The sequence below is a fragment of the Gnatocerus cornutus genome, chromosome 2, assembly GCF_029298725.1.
Source record: "Gnatocerus cornutus isolate USDA-ARS CGAHR chromosome 2, icGnaCorn1.1, whole genome shotgun sequence".
In the NCBI taxonomy this organism is placed as follows: Eukaryota; Metazoa; Arthropoda; class Insecta; order Coleoptera; family Tenebrionidae; genus Gnatocerus; species Gnatocerus cornutus.
Window position 1 is genome coordinate 13,251,951 of NC_142234.1, and position 17,545 is coordinate 13,269,495.

A 17,545-nucleotide genomic window follows, 5' to 3' on the forward strand; every position below is an offset into this window, starting at 1 on the left:
TAGTTATAAATGAAAAAGTAGACAACTAACTAACGTTGCAGGTGCAGTGTTACACAACATTAAATCAAAAATCATATTTTTATTTATTTAGCACTAATAGTAGGAAACTGCGGTGTAAAAGATTTCTGAATTTCTGAATGAAGCTACAGCTTACCTACCCGTAATTATTGTTGCACTTGAATTACATAGTAATGGTGCATCAAAGTGTATTATTTAATATACATCAAGCAGCCAAAATAATTTCCATCTTGAACTTATGCAATTAATGATGCAACTGCCTTATGTAAGTGCATAACTAAAAATGCTGTTCTTGAATCAACAAAGACTTTTTCTAAATTAGTTCTAGATAAAAACGAGTTTTTTGTAGACGATTCATAATAAACAATTAGTTAAATGAGAACAAAATACCACTACCGCTGATTGTTTCTTTACAACAAACGACTTCTGTTTTCTTTTCTAAGATTAGGTACCAATTTTAAGAAAGAATGTTTAATAATTACAAGTCACTAACCGTTTAATGAATTGAACTCGAAGTGTTAAATACCAATGATATACATTACAAAATTCCTCTGTTAAACAAAGTCACAAAGAAATTACATGCACATGTATTATCTTTTTCGGGAAATACTTTCGTCATTGCTTTTCCCGAAGAGGGTATTTCCCATAATCGCGCACAGGAAATAAAAAAAAACTCGGTTAACTTCACAGAAGCTGAAAAAACCTCAGTTCCTCCAATGAGAGTACACCATGGTCAAGATACTCGCAATTATTTTTGCTACAAGGGAAAGTCTGCAACAAGGACTGCACGTGACCTCAACAGTTAAAACCATGTCGATGGCACATTCGTTGCCACTTGTGAATCAGTCGTGTACCTTAGCACGAGGAATCACCGAAAATGCCGGCTACCGCTGCTGAAGACATGCAAGACGTTATCGAAGAGCCAGCTACCTACAGTGATGCTATTCTGTCTTCCGATGAAGAAGTTTACACAAAACCCTCTTTCTACTCCGTGCAGAAGACGGTGCCTTTTGAGAGCTTACCGGTGCAAGAGCGTCACGAGGACTTTCTGCGACAATGTGTGGATATCCTGCTGAAGGATGCTGTGTTTGAAGGTACCAATCGCAAGAACCGTGTGTTGGAGTGGCGGGATCCGGAACAACTGAAGAGGTTGATGGATTTTGACGTTCGGAGTGGAGGATCGACGCACGAGGAGCTTTTGAAGAATCTTAAGGATGTCATTAACTACTCGGTAAAGACGGGACACCCGTACTTTGTAAATCAACTGTTTTCTTCGGTGGATCCTTACGGTTTGGTGGCGCAATGGGCAACCGATGCTCTGAATCCCAGTGTCTATACATACGAAGTTTCACCGGTTTTTGTTTTGATGGAAGAAGTCGTTTTGAAAGAAATGCGGACGATTGTTGGCTTCGAGGGAGGACGAGGAGATGGGATTTTTTGCCCAGGAGGTTCCATTGCTAATGGATACGCCATCAGTTGTGCTAGATACAGATTTCTGCCGGATATTAAGGTACATAGCACTAAAAAATTAACTTGAATTGCACTTAATAATTCGCAATTTTCAATTAGTACACGTGGAGGTCATAAACCACTTCCTTCCTCAATCTGTCCACAAATTAACTAAAGATCTATTTCCGTACACACTCGTCCTTCTAAAGTAACATTTTTTTCTATTTCCAGAAAACAGGCCTTCATGCTCTTCCTCGCTTGGTTGTATTTACATCGGAAGATGCACATTATTCTATAAAAAAATTGGCTTCATTCCTGGGATTAGGAACAGACAATGTTTATTTGATCCGCACGGATGCACGGGGACGAATGGATAAATCCCATTTGGTTGAAGAAATTGAAAGATCTTTAAAAGAAGGGGCTGCACCATTTATGGTTAGTGCCACCGCTGGTACCACAGTAATCGGAGCTTTCGATCCGATCAACGAAATTGCGGACGTTTGTGAAAAGTACAAATTGTGGTTGCATGTGGATGCTGCATGGGGCGGTGGGGCCCTTGTCTCCAGCAAACATAGGAGTCTGCTTAAAGGAATCGAAAGGTATGTAAGAAAAGAATCTAAAAACGTTTGATACGTATTAATTGAGAGAAAGGTCGATTAATTATAATAAATTATATGAGCTGACAAAAAATTAAGTATTGCAAGGTTAAGGTTGATGTTCGCGCAAATTGAAATCTTATGCAAGATGCTAATCCATTTTTTGTTTTAGTGCTAAAAATTAAAAGTGATAATTTTTGTGTAAATAGAAAAAGTTAATATAAAATTGCGGTTAAAAAGATAAAACGCTGGGCAGTTTTATGCAGAGAAAGGTCAGCTATAATAAGCTAGTAAGGTTGTCATTCACATTGAAATGTTACAATACTATTTTAGCAAAACTTGAAATATTCGAATCAACAATCGGTAACTGAAAGAACGGCGTCGATATTATTGCAATACCAATAGGAATTTGCAGCTTCCAAAGCTTTGTTAAAGTTTGTTAAAAATGCATATAATTCGCTCTGCATTAATTGTACAATCTCTTTGTCTATTAATCAAAAATCGGAAATGTTACCTTCAAATTCTTGAACGCTCTGTCGAAATCTACGATAATTTATTAATTAGGTGTTTACACTAATAATTACCTTCCACAACCTTCACACTTAATGCGTTTTTAATCAATTAAATTTAAGTGTCGAGGTAAGATATTGTATCAATTTTTTTCTACTCAGGGCCGATTCTGTTACCTGGAACCCTCATAAACTCCTAACAGCCCCCCAGCAATGTTCAACTTTATTATTACGACATGAGGGAATTCTCGCGGCTGCTCATTCCACCAACGCCGCTTATCTTTTCCAAAAAGACAAGTTCTACGATACAAAATATGACACAGGTGGGTAATAAAAATCCGTTCAAAAAACAAACTCATTGTTTTCTAAAGGTGACAAGCACATCCAATGTGGTCGAAGAGCCGACGTTCTCAAATTCTGGTACATGTGGAAAGCTAAGGGTACTTCCGGTTTTGAGAAACATATCAACAAGGTCTTCGAAAACGCAAAATTCTTTACGGATTCTATTAAAAATCGTCCAGGTTTTGAGATGGTGATTGAACAACCTGAATGCACCAATGTGTGTTTCTGGTACATTCCACCAAGTTTAAAAAACTCACAACAAAACTCCGATTACAAGGAAAAACTGCACAGAGTTGCACCGAAAATAAAAGAACGGATGATGAAGGAAGGGACAATGATGGTAACGTATCAAGCGCAGAAGGAACTGCCGAATTTCTTCAGGATTGTTTTTCAAAATTCGGGGCTTGATAAGACAGATATGATTCATTTTATTGAAGAGATTGAACGACTAGGTAGCGATCTTTGAGTGCTTAATGATATCGTTCAGCAAGATTTCTTATCCACCATGTATTATAGAAATGTATAGTCTAGTATTATTTATCAAAATCATTCTGTAATGTGCAAATGTATTTATTTTAGTGTAGTGCAATAAAATACTAATAAAAATCTTTTTTGTTTATTTATTACACCTCAATTATTATGAAAAAGATGGAATTAGCATTTATCATGATTGTTTAGTTGGCTCAATCTTGTTAATTTAGTTTTTGAAAATACGGTGGTTACGACACTTTGGGTGTATGAGTGTTGTAGTGTTTGAAATAAATAATTGTTATTTATTTTCATTCAAGTGTAAATGTTAAAAAGTTGTAGGAGTAATAAACTATGGTAAAAAATAGTTTATAGTAAAAAACTATAAAAACACGAATTATTACTGAAGATTACCTCCTAAAAATCCCGATGACCCACGTGCTCACCTCAACTTGGGGTTGTGGTGGTAATTGTGGTGGATGAATTTGGTCCTGCCTATAAAAATGACAAAATCAATTTAGGTCGTTTCTACATATCCTTACTGGAACGGTTATAAATTGAGAATAGAACTTACCAATAAGTGAGCTTGTAGAAGCATGTTCCTTCTTTCTTCATAATGTTTCCTGATATCAATGCAACCGTAGAATCAAATTTCAAATTTTTTTTAACAGTTTCTCTTGATTTAAATTATGAGTATTACTATACATATAATATATACGATTTTTTAAAAAAGTAGTTTAATATAAAAATAGTATTACAAATTCAAATATATTGACACACAAAAAAAAATACATTTAGCGACGACGCCTAGGCGTTACATGATGAGGATGACGAGGAACATTCCGCGGTGGCACCATTTGTGCGCCCATAAAAACCATCGGCTGGGGTAATCTGTGAGGTGGTAACTGCGGTGGACGTACTTGTCCCACCTAAAAAAGACTTGGACTTAACTTGCACCGAAAGTACTTTTCAATGTGCAAATTTGCATTTAGTTACATCAATTTATTTAACTCGACTTTTAAAATAAAATAGGAAAACTCACCAATAAGTGATCCTGGGGAAACATACGTCTCCTTTGTTGATAGTGTTCATTTACGTCGGTCGTCGGATCATATTTCAAACTTTGGTTGCCGAGCTCGGCTTTGGCTGCTGCGGCACCCTTTAATACGTTTTCTTTATTTAAAACATTTGTATCACTATACAGAGGACATCTGTAAAAATTAGTTAATAAGAGATCAAAATTTTGATACACTTACAGGTCGTATCTATCACCACCGTTTCCATTGAAATGTTGGTAGTCTGTGACAGGTTTTCCACAAACATAACACTGCAGAGCGCCACAAGAGCACGTCATTTTGTTACATCCTTCCTCCTTGAAAAATTTAATGCCGCATTTCCAACATTTTCTGCAAACACCGTGTGAGAATCAAAGATTGTTGAAATGAAGATTTACCTTAACAGGGCTTCTGTCATTTTGTTTTCGACAAAAACCCGAGCTTTTACATCTTCATCTTTTTCAATTTCATCACAGCGCAACGGAATATGAGAAGGCTCTTTACACATACGACACGATTCTTTCATGCACTCAGGATTCATACAAGTGAATATATTATAACCTTCCGGGATTATTGTGGCGAAATCGCAAAAAGGACACGTTTCTAGCTCCTCGATGCCAGCTGATTTAATTTCTTCTAAAGCTTTTTTCTGGGCGACTTTTGAAAACAGTTTAGGAGACAAAGCCATCTGAAACAAGGTGCATGAAAAATACCTAAAGCCAAAAAGCGGTTTGTCTTCATTTCAAATAATTAATACACAGCTTTTCACGTACTTGGAGAGTTTGTAAACTAAACGCGGCAGAACAGTTCATCAAACATGGAAATTCCAGCTTTCCCATGCCAAAATGCACTTCTGAGCTCTTAACAACGCAATCTTTACAGAACTCACACCCATTCTCACATCGAAGGATATCCTTTGGTAGCACTTCCTCATCAAAACAACAATTACAGCTCTTCAGAATGCCTTGTTTTTTTGCCTCAAATCTTTCTTCTTGCCGTTTCTTCTCCTGTTCTATTAAATATTTATTGATTTTATCTTTGTGGGAATAATATGCGATCTGGAAAATGAATAAGCAAACAATTTTCACAAAAAAATCTCACCAACCTCTTGCAGCAGCGGTATATTTTCGATGTTTGCGGGCATTTTAATCGGCTTTCGACTAGACTTTAATGAAATTGCCGAGTTTGCCTCCAATTCTTGTAATGTAGCCGAAACATTATTTTTGTGTTTGGTGAACGTAGATTGTATCGTTCTAATAGGTAATTTATTGAATTTATTGCGCATAAAAACTAGAGCGTAATGACATTCAGAAGCACTCAGTGTGAGATTTCTGGAAGGGTCTGAGAAAAACGCGGAAGGATTTGGAATAATCTTCACGAAATTCTCCACATTAAATTCAGTTGTATATTGCTTCTGTTGAGCTGAGAGCTGCTGACGCCTGCAAGTAAATTAATAGTTAAATAATCGTTTACATTAAAAAAAAATTCGCACCTCAAATACTCTTTCATTGTTGGATAGTTTTTGGTTTCCATGGCTTCGTTAACAAACGCTCTCACTTGTTCGGGTTTTCCATCAAATTTGTCGCACATCATACTTAGATAGTCCGGGTCAGCATCTGGTAAAAGTTCCCTTAAGAGTTCAAGCTGGTTTTCGGGTATAAATTCTGGCTCTGGAGGTGGTTTTGGCCGTTTTGGATACGCACCATCGGCTATAAAAAGAAGTTGCAACATATTTCCAACAAGAAAAAAGGCTCAACTTACCGTCTAAAATCTCATTTATTAGGCCATCTACCACTTCATCAGTCATCATTTTACCTTGACAAAGTATTCGTATATACTTAGGACAAGCTTCGGGAAATATATTACACAAAGTATTCACCAACTGAATGTCTAGATGATCTTCCGGTACAGTTGGGGCTTGTTTTTTGTTACAGTCACTAAAATGAAAGTCGTTCTGATAGTAATTTAAACGAGAATTTTGTTTGAATTTACGCAATTTTCTTTTTTCCCACATTTCCTATTGGCTGACACTCTTCGACATCTGAATCCGAATCAAATACAAGTACTGGGGAAATAGGTTTAATGTCCATTTTAGAGCGAGTCTTAATACTTAATATCCGTTGGAAAACCGCATTGGGGGTTACATCCTTATATGAAATATTATTTTTAGAGGTAGATGGTTCTAAAATTTAAACTTAAACAATCCAACATTCTTTGTATCTTAATCTTGCTTACCGTTAAGACTGATAGGCACACAATCGTCAGTCTCGACTTTGTAATCCGTTTCATGCGGATCTCGAGGAAGTCCCTTTATGAAGTTTGCCTTTAATTTCATAAATGTGGGGCTCATCATTCTGACAGGATAACTAGAAATTGGAGATGGCTCAGGCATATCAACATGATCATCTAAGGAATAATAAATCTCGGTCTGATCAGTACTAGGGGAGTCATGTTCCTTCTCTGGTTCAGATGGGCCATTTGTTATTTCATTGTCTCCACTTTCTGTGTTAGAAGGTGTTCTAACAGCTTCAACAGGTTCTGTCAGTTCGGACGAAGTAACAATGTTAAGAGGTGGCACCTCAAAATCATTCATGAAATCTCGAATGTCAAACTGAGCTCTGTTCAATTCTCGATCATTATCTTTGTTGGTTGAGGATGTAACAGACTGAGTAGGTGCGTCGACTGGTAATTCTCTTTGGTGTTCTTCTGGAAGCGGAGTGTCTTGAAATGAAGTTGCAGTACTTCTTTCTAGCGATGATGTTTCCATTTTTGATGTCGAGGGTTTGCTTGATTGTATTGGCACATCTATTGCACTAGAGGACGATGATGACGGTCTTGTTATAGTACAAGAAACTCTACGAATTTTCTGAGCCGGTACATTGTTGTTTAAATTATCTAAATTAGATTCTGGTAACTCTCGCTTCATGATCGCAGGTTTCTGATTTGTTTCGTTTAGATAGACCAGTTGCCTCAAAACTATTATAGCTCTATTTGGCATATCTTTATAAACATTTAGTTGTTGTATTATGTAATTAAAATCTGTTGAAGGAAATAGCTTATGAATATGTCTAGCTTGAATTCTTATGATATTTTCCAAACTGTGTGACGACGTGTATTTTTCTCTTTCTTTGTTGAAATAATTGGATAGAATCGTCAGAACTTTTGCTTCATGGCTGAGATTTGAATTCAAAATTTCCAGAATTTCTGAAGTAATTGTTATCTCCGAATTTGGAAATATTAGGGCCAAATCAGCAAACAAACTGTCCTGTAATGCAGAGACACAATAACATTATCGTCAACGGTTAAATTGTTGTGAAAAAAATAATTAAAACACAACTTGCAGGAAACTACGTTTTTTAGACTTGTTGGACTTTCGGCCTCGTATATTCCCAAACAGTACTTTTTATATTCGTTACTTATCGGTACTCTCAAGACAAAAAAAAAACACAACCATTGTTTTATTTGAACAGTGATGGAAAATATTTTGGGAATTTTACAAACTCAAACGTTCTAAAGAGAAGAATTATTGATGGGAGCTTATTCTACTCAGAATGCATATTTCTGAAGATCGCAATTATATCTATGACCGGTTTTGGCTTCTATGTTTCTTTTATGGTTATGCAAATAAAACAGATTATGAATGTATAAGTTTTACACAGAATTACAGGTCTTATTGCACATGACTAAACACGCCAATGCCCCAAAAAAAGGGTGTGCTTTTTTATTGGGGGTCCATTATATTAGATCCATTTTCGAGTTGTTAATTATTAAGATAAATTATACGAGATATGGTAGTTTTACACGATCATGCATGACTTCATCATGAGATTTTAATTCAAACAGGCCCTACAGAATCTTAACTAAAAAGTTAACCAAACTCAAAGAAAATATTTTTTCAAAATGAGATAATCAGATTGACATACCCCAAAACCCTTTATCTACTATCAAGATGAATCTAATACAATTATACAAGTCACCAATATAAATAACATCAGTTTTTATAACAATACTTTTACCATTCTAATTAGGATAATGTTTTTGTAACCCTTTCTTTTGTCATTATAAAAAGCAAAAAGGGCTTACCATGGCAAAATTACTGATTGACCATTTTGCTGCAAATACGATGATAACGATTAGAGGAAAAAGTTCGAGTAACGAAAAACCACGATATTAAACTCAACGATTCGATTTCATTTCACCCAAAACAAAACAGCAATTGACAGATTAGCGGGCCTAGCTATCAAACATGTGCAAGGTCACGTGAAATAAATTCACTGCCAGTGTTGCCACAAAATGAAATTTGCAATTTTTTAATTCCTCAACTTTAAATAAATAAATGCGAAGTCAACTGATTAAAAAATACTTTTCGTCGAGAGAAACTCTACTTACAAATCTTCTAAAAAACGAAAGTTAATAAAACGTTTTCCAACAAGCATTTAAATTTGGAGGTTTCCTCTCGTATCCAAAGTCCCTATGAAAATTCTCCAAATTCCCCTACGTTCATTGTCATTGACGTCATTGACGTAATTGTGCTAGCTATGCGGGGTGCATAATGCGATAACCGGCACAAAAAAGACATTCGATACAGGCAATAACAATAATTGTTTAATTTTCTTTTTAACCTAACATCTAGTGTAGTTTCTCTCACAAAGTGGTGTGCCCCTGGGAATCATTTTAGACGTATTTTAATGTGTTCATTTTTATCTATGGGCGTGGTGCACAAATAAAGGTGCTTGTCGTCGGGTGTTTAAATGCTTCAAGCAGGAAAACTGAAGGGTTAAATGAATTGGTCATTTCCTTATTATCGTAAGTGAAAACAGTTAACAAGGATGGATAGTCAAGGTAAAAAAGTGATTGTTTGCGACAATGGAACAGGGGTGAGTTGCTTTTAAAAACGAAGCTTGAGGAAAATTAAACATTTTATTTTTAGTTTGTTAAGTGTGGATACGCCGGAAGCAATTTTCCTGCACACATTTTTCCATCTATGGTGGGCAGACCCATTATCAGAGCCGTGAATAAAATAGGAGATATTGAGGTTAAGGTAAGTCCAGGAAAAACCACAGACTATATTTCTATTTTACTTTGTTAGGTTCTCAGAATTAAAGCGTTTTTCTTTATCTAGGATTACCATGTAGATGTAAGTGCCTCACATGAGGTGTGGTGTGAAAACTAATTTTGTGTACTTTTTGTTAGTAATTTTTAGAGGCTAGATATAAATTTAACATCAAAAATTGTTTAATTGTGTGCACAAACTAATCCTATACATTTTTTTACGTAGACTTAATCTCGAAAAAACGTACCCAAGATTCCAAAAAATGTCTTATCATGTCCAAAGAGACGTTTAAATCTCTGCATTTGTATCATTTTAAACCTTGAAGTAACATAAATACTAACTTTTGCATGCTTCAGGGAGTTGCAAGTACTCTTCCTGTAAGTAAACTAATCGCAACTACCTAGTCGAGTTTACGAAAAACCTCGCTTCCGATAATAATTCGAATCCTGTTTTTCTAGGATTTGATGGTCGGAGATGAGGCGTCCGCGTTGAGATCGCTTCTTGAAGTGAATTACCCAATGGAAAATGGTGTTGTCCGAAATTGGGAAGATATGTGCCACGTTTGGGACTATACTTTTGGTCCGAAAAAAATGAACTTAAACCCAAAGGATGCTAAAGTAAGTAACAAAACACTAAATATCATCGTTTCATTTGGTTTTTATTAGATTCTGTTGACTGAACCGCCGATGAATCCCACCAAAAACAGGGAGAAGATGATTGAAGTTATGTTTGAGAAATACGAATTTGGCGGGGCTTACATTGCGGTTCAAGCCGTTTTGACTTTGTACGCGCAAGGACTTTTATCTGGTGTCGTAGTCGATTCTGGGGATGGAGTCACTCATATTTGCCCCGTATATGAAGAGTTTGCTCTGCCGCATTTAACACGAAGATTAGATATAGCTGGACGCGATATTACCCGTTACCTTATTAAACTATTGCTGTTGAGGGGGTACGCGTTTAACCATTCCGCTGATTTTGAAACGGTGAGTTCTGTCGTGGTGTTTAACATAATTCACCAATTTTAATTATTCAGGTCAGAATTATGAAGGAAAAATTGTGCTACATCGGTTACGACATCGAAACAGAGCAAAGATTGGCTTTAGAAACTACAGTCCTTGTAGAACCATACACTTTACCAGATGGTCGCATTATTAAAGTCGGTGGTGAACGTTTTGAAGCTCCAGAGGCTTTGTTTCAGCCTCATTTAATCAATGTAGAAGGGCAAGGCATCGCCGAGTTGGTGTTCAACACAATACAAGTACTAGTTGCATCCACTATTTTATTGTGTTGGTACCAGTTTTTGTTTTCAGGCTGCAGACATTGACATGCGACCTGAATTGTATAAACATATAGTTCTATCTGGGGGCTCCACTATGTATCCAGGTCTTCCATCACGTCTTGAACGTGAAATTAAGCAATTGTATTTAGAGCGTGTACTTAAGAATGATATAGAGAAATTGAACAAATTTAAAATTAGAATCGAGGATCCTCCCAGACGTAAGGACATGGTGTTTATTGGGGGTGCTGTTTTAGCTGAAGTTATGAAAGATCGAGATGCGTTCTGGATGTCCAAACAGGAGTATGAGGAGCAAGGGTTGAAAGTATTGAAAAAGTTGGGGCCCAGATCGGCGTAAATATCAAAGATATTCATTTGGGTGCATTAAATTATATAATGTTTGTGTTTATATTAATTGTACGAATAAATTACATTTTTATTATTTTCATACTTCTAATTTTAGGATTGAATCAATAATTAATAGCTTGTTTTAATAATTAAAGAAATTTTATTACATTTTTTTTCTTTTAAATCTTCTCAATAAAACTCCGTTGAAAAAAATTCTCACTTTTAAAAGGATTTGAAGACACTCAAAATTTCTCAAGAATTTGAATTTTCCGCCATATCAATCTCCTGTCACTGTTTATAACCTCAAATGTCATGGAGTGCGGGCACTACCGCCTGTAAAGTATGCAACCGTGCACTATGGAGGATCAACTAACCGTGCCGGTCCATTTAAATACCATTGAGAGCGTTGTTCAGATGCAGTATTTAATTATTTTTGACTGTGTTTTTACTATGGTTGGGTTGAAATCTTTTAATATGTATTATCTATACTGCCATTGAATAGTAATTGTTTATTTTAGAACACTTTTGACGTAATTAGTGGTCCAAAAACGCCAACGAATGACGACTTTCCAAATTTGATATTTTAAAAATCGCAAAAAAAATTAAAAATTAAAATAAAATTGAAATATCTGGAGATTAGACAAAAAAAATAATACAGTGCTTTGTACTTTAAATGAATAAGCTTTTATCTTTCTTAATTTTAAAGAAAAAAATTGGAAATAATTGATTGTCCACGAGTTTTTGAATAAAATGAACTTTTCCTTGGTGTTGGACATCTTCGATTTTTAAGAAAAGTTGCTCACAAGTCATTCCTGACTTAATTTCAACTTAAAATTCTTATTTCAATTTCTTTTAAATATTAAAATCTTTAAATTTAATCGTTAATTATTGATAATGAAATATTAATATTTTGTTTATTCACATAAATGATTTTGTTTATTTTTGAGTTCGCATAAAATTATACTTAATGGGAACTCAAAATTTAAAGTTGAAAGTGATTCAAAATTGTGTAAGAGAGCATGGACAACATTGTTCATATGGACTAAAAAATTCATGGCTCATTTTGGTTTGCCAATTCTTATTATACAATGTATTATTGCTTAAAACTGTATGTGATAAAATAAACATTATAAATTTTTTGTTTAAAAACTCCTCATTTGGTATAAATGAATTTAAAATTCGATTCTAAGCAACTTCTCTTAAAATACCTAACTTTTAGAAATATTCCTAACGCGAAGTAAATTACAAGAAAATAGCATTATTTAAAAAATCCTAATAGATTGAATTTACCATATCTGCTGTATTTTGTATCGCCATGGATTTTGCAAAGTTGCATAAATATCCCTAAAAAATAACTTTACGAATTTATCAAAATTCAACTTAATATGCCAAAAATTAATAGAAATAGCAGCTTGTATTCTGGCTGAAATTAAACATTTACCATTCACTGACCAAAATTATCATTAAGGCAATACATTTTAAGAAGTTGCAACCCAACTATAATACAAAAAATAATTAAATACTGCATCTAAACAACGCTTTTAATAGTATTTATCGAAACATGAACATTAAGATGTATCTAATACGTTTCTATGCTTACATGTAAAGTACTTCATAATAGAGATGATAGAAATAATTCATAATAACATAGTTACTGTTTCATAATAGCATAGTTACCGTCTCATAATAGCATAGTGGTCCTTAATCCATAATATTCAATGTATTTTCGAAAATTAAAGCAACTCCGAAGACCAAAATCTGAAGATTTCCATTTATTTATATTAATTGTAACATAAAATATCTTGGGAAATGCTTTTCTTGCTGTTTCAATGCGTTCAAAAATTAAGTCAAAAATTGGAAATTTCCAGAACTGTTGGGTGGTAGCATTGCCTCATTCGTACATGTTTCGATAAAGCTTTGTATTTACTACGGATATTAACTAATTCATAAAAAACTCGTTTGTTGATCCTCCACAGTGCAAGGTTGCATACTTTACAGGCGGTAGTGCCCGCACCACAGGCCCGCACTCCATTGTAAATTGTAACCTCAAAGTCATGCAGTCGCTTTCTCGAGTTTCACAAAAGTTAGTAAAAAATGCTTTATATCAAAGAACCAGATTAAACTCTACTGTAGCTCAAGTTCAAGACCCATCTCCTACTAGTAAGTATTACAAATAAAATACCGCTCTCTGATTTTTCTCACTTTTAGCGGATCAAACGGACCCCTTAAAACAACCAGATTACTTCAACGTCCACAATCTATTTACAGTAAAAGATCTCTTTGACGCGCGGGTGCACTACGGACACCGGGATGGTTCCCTTGACGAGCGCATGTTGCCTTACATTTATGGTAGCCGCTTGGGCCACATAATTTTTGATCTAGACAAGACTGCTGAATATTTGCGGCGGGCACTGAACGTTGCAGCCCACATTGCCTATCGAGATGGAATTATCTTGTTTTTCTTAAGAGGAGCACAAAACTCTCATTTAGTAGAAAAAACAGCTCAAGAATGTGGGGAGTTTGCACATACTAGAAATTGGAGAGGTGGAATTTTTACAAACGCCACCAAGCAGTTTGGAGCTGTGACAAGGTTACCAGATTTGTGTATATTTTTGAATACTTTAAATAATGTTTTGTTACAACATACTGCTGTAAGAGACTCTGCTAAAATGGGGATCGCCACAATTGGTATTGTGGACTCTAATTGTAATCCAAATCTTCTCACATATCCAGTGCCTGGTAATGACGATTCACCTGGCGCCATAGAATTGTATTGTAAATTATTTAAAGCGGCAATTTTGAGGGGGAAAGAAAAAAGGAAAGCTGATATGCAACAATGATTGTATTTTTGGTTTATTATTTATGTACAACCGTAGCTTGTAAAATATATAAATAAAAAACATTGAAATATTATCATGCAATTCACCATAACCATGCATGCAATTTTTTAAAAGTAAGGATTTGGCACCAACCCCCGGAAAACAATTCGATTCTTTATTCCACAACCACAGTTATTGTAGAAAAATAAAGTTCTGGTTAGTAAGAAAGTTAAATTTATCCATCACCATAAGATAATTTACATTTTTTGTTTACCCTGGAAAAAAGAAAGGCTTTAAAATTAAATTGAATACTTACTGCTACATAGAAAATAAATAATTTCAAACTGAAGGAATAAGAATCTTAAAATCGCAGCTATAAATAGAATTTGAATAACTGCTTAACAATAAAGCAATTGTATGGTAAAACCGTTTATCGCCTAAACGGATGTATGTAATTACAATAAATTGTAAAGAATTTCAATGAAAATAAATTACCGTCGATGATCGACTATAAACAATCATTTTTTGACCGAGATTACTTTTACTTATTAATTTTATTTCTGGCGACAACTTATCCTTGATTGAATTAAAATTTCTTTTTTTTTTAATTTGAAAAGGTTAAACTGGTATTTGTATAAGTAATTCGGAAGTTTTCCAAATCTCTTTTTTTATCCATTGTGGTCAAATTTAATTATTAATTTTTTGATAATTTGGAAACGTACGTTACTTTATTATGTAAAAGTATGTAAATGAAAGTTCAAAAATGCATTACATAAAATAATCGTCTGAATTTAACGAAGGTCGTTTTGCGCTAATTTTCGAGACCGGTTACATAAAGTACACAATTTTTTCAACTACCGACCAAAAAAACAAAATATTTTAGATTACAAAAGCATCACCACTTATAAGATTCATGTTTACACTATTGCTGAAAAGAACTAAAATTGTTTTAAATTAATAAAAAGGAAAATGAGTAACTTCGCTTCAGTTGAACAAAAATGTGTTTAATGGATTTTTGAGTTTTGCAGAATGCTTAGTATGTAAATATTAAAATTTTCATCAAATAATTAGAAAGGTAGGTAGCCCTGGCATAAAAATGTGCGAATAATGCTTTGTAAACAAAAACAAAATAATGGAAAATTACCAACTAAAGATAACACGAAAAATATATGGCACACTAAACTATACTACCTCATCCAATGTAATTTCTTTGCTATCTCTGATTTTAAATAATCGCTGTGGACCCAAAAGATTCAAAGCCCTGAAAAAATGAACGATATTAGCATAGCGAGAGTTAAATAATTGTTGGACCAACTACTCGTCATCAGGAATAATTGAATACAATTCAATTTATAAAAAAATGTTTTAATGCTGATTCACTTCCCGTAGCTGCTTTGAAAAGGTATTATGTATAAAAAACCCTGAAATGCACCTGCTTTTACGCCAGCAGTTGGTCCGTCATTTAAGATCATTTGTAGTAAAATCTTACATTTTTGACAAAACTGGGAAGTACACAGCAACATACGCAAATGGCATCATTGGAAAGACCCCCATCCATGATTCCTGGGCCTTGTTAGCTAAAGCTATGGCACACAATTCCCCACATCTCTCACCAGTCATGCGTCTATCAGCTTTATTTGCCGGAATTCCATATTTCTGAAAATCCCGAATCTCTATTGTGTTCCACAAAAACCAAAATTCGAATACCTGACCATCTTTCTCTGTAAAACTCTCCTGTAAAAAGTTCGTGTAAGTTGGTCCAGGACACAAAAGTGTCACCGCGATGTTCTTTCCAGTTTTCTCTGTTCTTAAAGCTCCAAAGTACCCCTTTAATGATACGGTGATAGGACAGTTTTGTACTTTAAAAAACTTACATGAATAGCGTGTTTTGTTGCTGTGTACGTAGCAGAATAGGGGACTCCAAAGACACCAGCTAGACTAGAAACTACAGCCACATGCCCGGATCCCTTTTCATTAAAATGTTTTACTGCAAGTCGTGACAAATTCACGACACCAAAGACGTTAAGGTCGAACATTTGCTTATCCACATTCATTTCGATATGTTCAAAAAGAGCCCTTTGGGATCTACCGGCATTGTTAACTAATATGTCTAATGTTCCAAATTGTTTTATAATTTGATCAAAGACGTTTTTATGGAGGGATAAGTCGGTGATATCGAAAGGGATGTTGAGGATATTGTTTTCGGTAAGTTGCCCTTTTGATAAATTAATACATTCTTGTTTAACCCTGTCGAGCTCGTTCTTTCTTCTGGCTGTGAGAACGAGTTTGACGCCGTGTTTGGCCAGGGCTTTTGCGGTATGTTCTCCAATGCCACTTGAAGCTCCTGTGATGCAGACGACTTTGCCCTTTAGCTTGCCTAATATAAATACATGTAAGTGTAAGAATAGTAGATCAAATTTAGACCATTGAGTTCAACAGTAAATAAAATAAACGGAAGAAACTTTTCCACATAATTTTGTTTGATCTAAAAATTGTTATGTGATTAAAAGTACTTATATATGGGCATAAAATATCAAATGGTCGACGCTGTTAATGAAATATTTCAAATTTGTAAACATTCACCTGCTGTGCAAAATTTGAACGTGTAAGGTAAAGGCTTTGAAAAGTCAGAGGTATTACATATGTAATTAATTGTACTTACGAGGTGATTTCCCAAATACTGAATAGTACCAGAGCTCCAAATCGCAATCCACAAAGCACATAGCAAACAAATAGCAAGCACCATAAGTTACAACGCCTACACCAACAATTTCAAAAAACATTCTAACTTTAGGAATCAAAGACATAACGAAAGACATGGCTAAACCGAAAGTAGAAATAACACTGAATGCTGCCCGGAAGGTACGTTTTCTGCTGCTGTTTATGTTATTGTTCCCACAAGTAGAATTTTCACAGAAGATAATATCTTATCAAAAATAAGGTCATGGTACAAGTGGGTCGCTGACCGTGATATAACAAAGCTGAGTATGGGTTATGACTTATGAGCTATAAGGAAGGGATGTCACATGAGTTGTTTAAATAAACGGCACATGTAAACACAAAAAAGCTTTCACAATGAATGGCAGGTATTATAATGAGAAATTAAATTTTTTTGTGGAAGTATTTGTTAGCGACCTTCAACATTGACGTCGCTTATCGGAAAGTTTAGATAACAGAATAAAAAAACGACAGCATTATTTTGGCCCGAAAACTTTCAAAGACAATATTTTTGAACTTTTTTGCGGACACTACATAACCTCCAAATTCCACCTGTCACATAATTTTTTCCATTTTTTTTCCTTGTTCAATTTCCACGCAACTTGGAAATAACTAGATAACAGAACCTTGGTGGAATTAAAAAGAAATGGCGCATAAAGAAATTTATTAATATTCTACTAAAATGCGTTCTCAATTTTAGAGCAGAAACTTTGGCTATGGCTTCAGCTTAATAAATTAAAAATTTAAATCGGTATTCATAATCTGAAGGGTGAAAAAATTAATAAATTTGGTAACACTGCATTTTAAAATACATCTTATCAAGTCCCATAATCATGCATTATTGGTTTATTATGGATTCAATTTTTAAAAAACAATCAAGTGTTAGTAAATTCC

At 34.6% G+C, this 17,545-nt stretch overlaps 5 protein-coding genes across 6 annotated transcripts; 3 read left to right on the top strand and 2 right to left on the bottom strand.

The window, feature by feature from the left end:
- Positions 1 to 733: 733 nt before the first annotated feature.
- b (glutamate decarboxylase-like protein black) lies at positions 734 to 3,520 on the top strand. Its single transcript, XM_088029215.1, has 4 exons — positions 734 to 1,528; positions 1,699 to 2,066; positions 2,735 to 2,895; positions 2,944 to 3,520. Exons 1-4 carry the CDS (start codon positions 896 to 898, stop codon positions 3,378 to 3,380), a joined length of 1,599 nt encoding a protein of 532 aa, XP_087885341.1. The 5' UTR covers positions 734 to 895; the 3' UTR covers positions 3,381 to 3,520.
- A 598-nt stretch (positions 3,521 to 4,118) lies between these two features.
- Positions 4,119 to 8,713, bottom strand: LOC148179217 (uncharacterized). The gene is made up of 11 exons (XM_088030688.1): positions 8,521 to 8,713; positions 6,673 to 7,702; positions 6,430 to 6,619; positions 6,199 to 6,374; positions 5,930 to 6,146; positions 5,543 to 5,876; positions 5,211 to 5,495; positions 4,836 to 5,125; positions 4,639 to 4,788; positions 4,425 to 4,593; positions 4,119 to 4,311 (listed from the first exon to the last, which is right to left on the bottom strand). The coding sequence occupies exons 1-11, from the start codon at positions 8,521 to 8,523 to the stop codon at positions 4,177 to 4,179; spliced, it is 2,979 nt and encodes a 992-aa protein (XP_087886814.1). The 5' UTR covers positions 8,524 to 8,713; the 3' UTR covers positions 4,119 to 4,176.
- Positions 8,714 to 8,931: 218 nt separating this feature from the next.
- Positions 8,932 to 11,208, top strand: Arp2 (Actin-related protein 2). 2 transcript variants are annotated; one of them, XM_088030671.1, is made up of 7 exons: positions 8,932 to 9,314; positions 9,368 to 9,478; positions 9,560 to 9,574; positions 9,949 to 10,107; positions 10,156 to 10,473; positions 10,524 to 10,748; positions 10,801 to 11,208. In XM_088030671.1, exons 1-7 carry the CDS (start codon positions 9,267 to 9,269, stop codon positions 11,122 to 11,124), a joined length of 1,200 nt encoding a protein of 399 aa, XP_087886797.1. In that variant the 5' UTR covers positions 8,932 to 9,266; the 3' UTR covers positions 11,125 to 11,208. The 2 variants fall into 2 exon arrangements, with proteins under 2 accessions (XP_087886797.1, XP_087886798.1); XM_088030672.1 differs by lacking the exon at positions 9,560 to 9,574.
- A 1,902-nt stretch (positions 11,209 to 13,110) lies between these two features.
- On the top strand, positions 13,111 to 14,027 carry mRpS2 (mitochondrial ribosomal protein S2). The gene is made up of 2 exons (XM_088031600.1): positions 13,111 to 13,274; positions 13,323 to 14,027. The coding sequence occupies exons 1-2, from the start codon at positions 13,169 to 13,171 to the stop codon at positions 13,952 to 13,954; spliced, it is 738 nt and encodes a 245-aa protein (XP_087887726.1). The 5' UTR covers positions 13,111 to 13,168; the 3' UTR covers positions 13,955 to 14,027.
- Positions 13,939 to 17,249, bottom strand: LOC148179220 (dehydrogenase/reductase SDR family member 7). The gene is made up of 6 exons (XM_088031598.1): positions 16,596 to 17,249; positions 15,808 to 16,310; positions 15,641 to 15,760; positions 15,423 to 15,589; positions 15,125 to 15,194; positions 13,939 to 14,208 (listed from the first exon to the last, which is right to left on the bottom strand). Exons 1-6 carry the CDS (start codon positions 16,750 to 16,752, stop codon positions 14,191 to 14,193), a joined length of 1,035 nt encoding a protein of 344 aa, XP_087887724.1. The 5' UTR covers positions 16,753 to 17,249; the 3' UTR covers positions 13,939 to 14,190.
- Positions 17,250 to 17,545: the final 296 nt, after the last annotated feature.

Coding starts and splice junctions, on each gene's coding strand:
- LOC148179220 (XM_088031598.1), bottom strand. CDS start 16,752: ATGTCTTTCGTTATGTCTTTGATTCCTAAAGTTAGAATGTTTTTTGAA. Junction 16,311..16,595: donor AGTATTTGGGAAATCACCTC/GTAAGTACAATT, acceptor TATTTATATTAG/GCAAGCTAAAGGGCAAAGTC. Junction 15,590..15,640: donor TTACAGAGAAAGATGGTCAG/GTATTCGAATTT, acceptor CGGGATTTTCAG/AAATATGGAATTCCGGCAAA.
- mRpS2 (XM_088031600.1), top strand. CDS start 13,169: ATGCAGTCGCTTTCTCGAGTTTCACAAAAGTTAGTAAAAAATGCTTTA. Junction 13,275..13,322: donor TCAAGACCCATCTCCTACTA/GTAAGTATTACA, acceptor TCTCACTTTTAG/CGGATCAAACGGACCCCTTA.
- Arp2 (XM_088030671.1), top strand. CDS start 9,267: ATGGATAGTCAAGGTAAAAAAGTGATTGTTTGCGACAATGGAACAGGG. Junction 9,315..9,367: donor TTTGCGACAATGGAACAGGG/GTGAGTTGCTTT, acceptor TTTTATTTTTAG/TTTGTTAAGTGTGGATACGC. Junction 10,108..10,155: donor TAAACCCAAAGGATGCTAAA/GTAAGTAACAAA, acceptor GGTTTTTATTAG/ATTCTGTTGACTGAACCGCC.
- b (XM_088029215.1), top strand. CDS start 896: ATGCCGGCTACCGCTGCTGAAGACATGCAAGACGTTATCGAAGAGCCA. Junction 1,529..1,698: donor GATTTCTGCCGGATATTAAG/GTACATAGCACT, acceptor TTCTATTTCCAG/AAAACAGGCCTTCATGCTCT. Junction 2,067..2,734: donor CTGCTTAAAGGAATCGAAAG/GTATGTAAGAAA, acceptor TTTTCTACTCAG/GGCCGATTCTGTTACCTGGA.
- LOC148179217 (XM_088030688.1), bottom strand. Junction 5,496..5,542: donor ATATACCGCTGCTGCAAGAG/GTTGGTGAGATT, acceptor TTCATTTTCCAG/ATCGCATATTATTCCCACAA. Junction 4,312..4,424: donor TTCCCCAGGATCACTTATTG/GTGAGTTTTCCT, acceptor AGTCTTTTTTAG/GTGGGACAAGTACGTCCACC.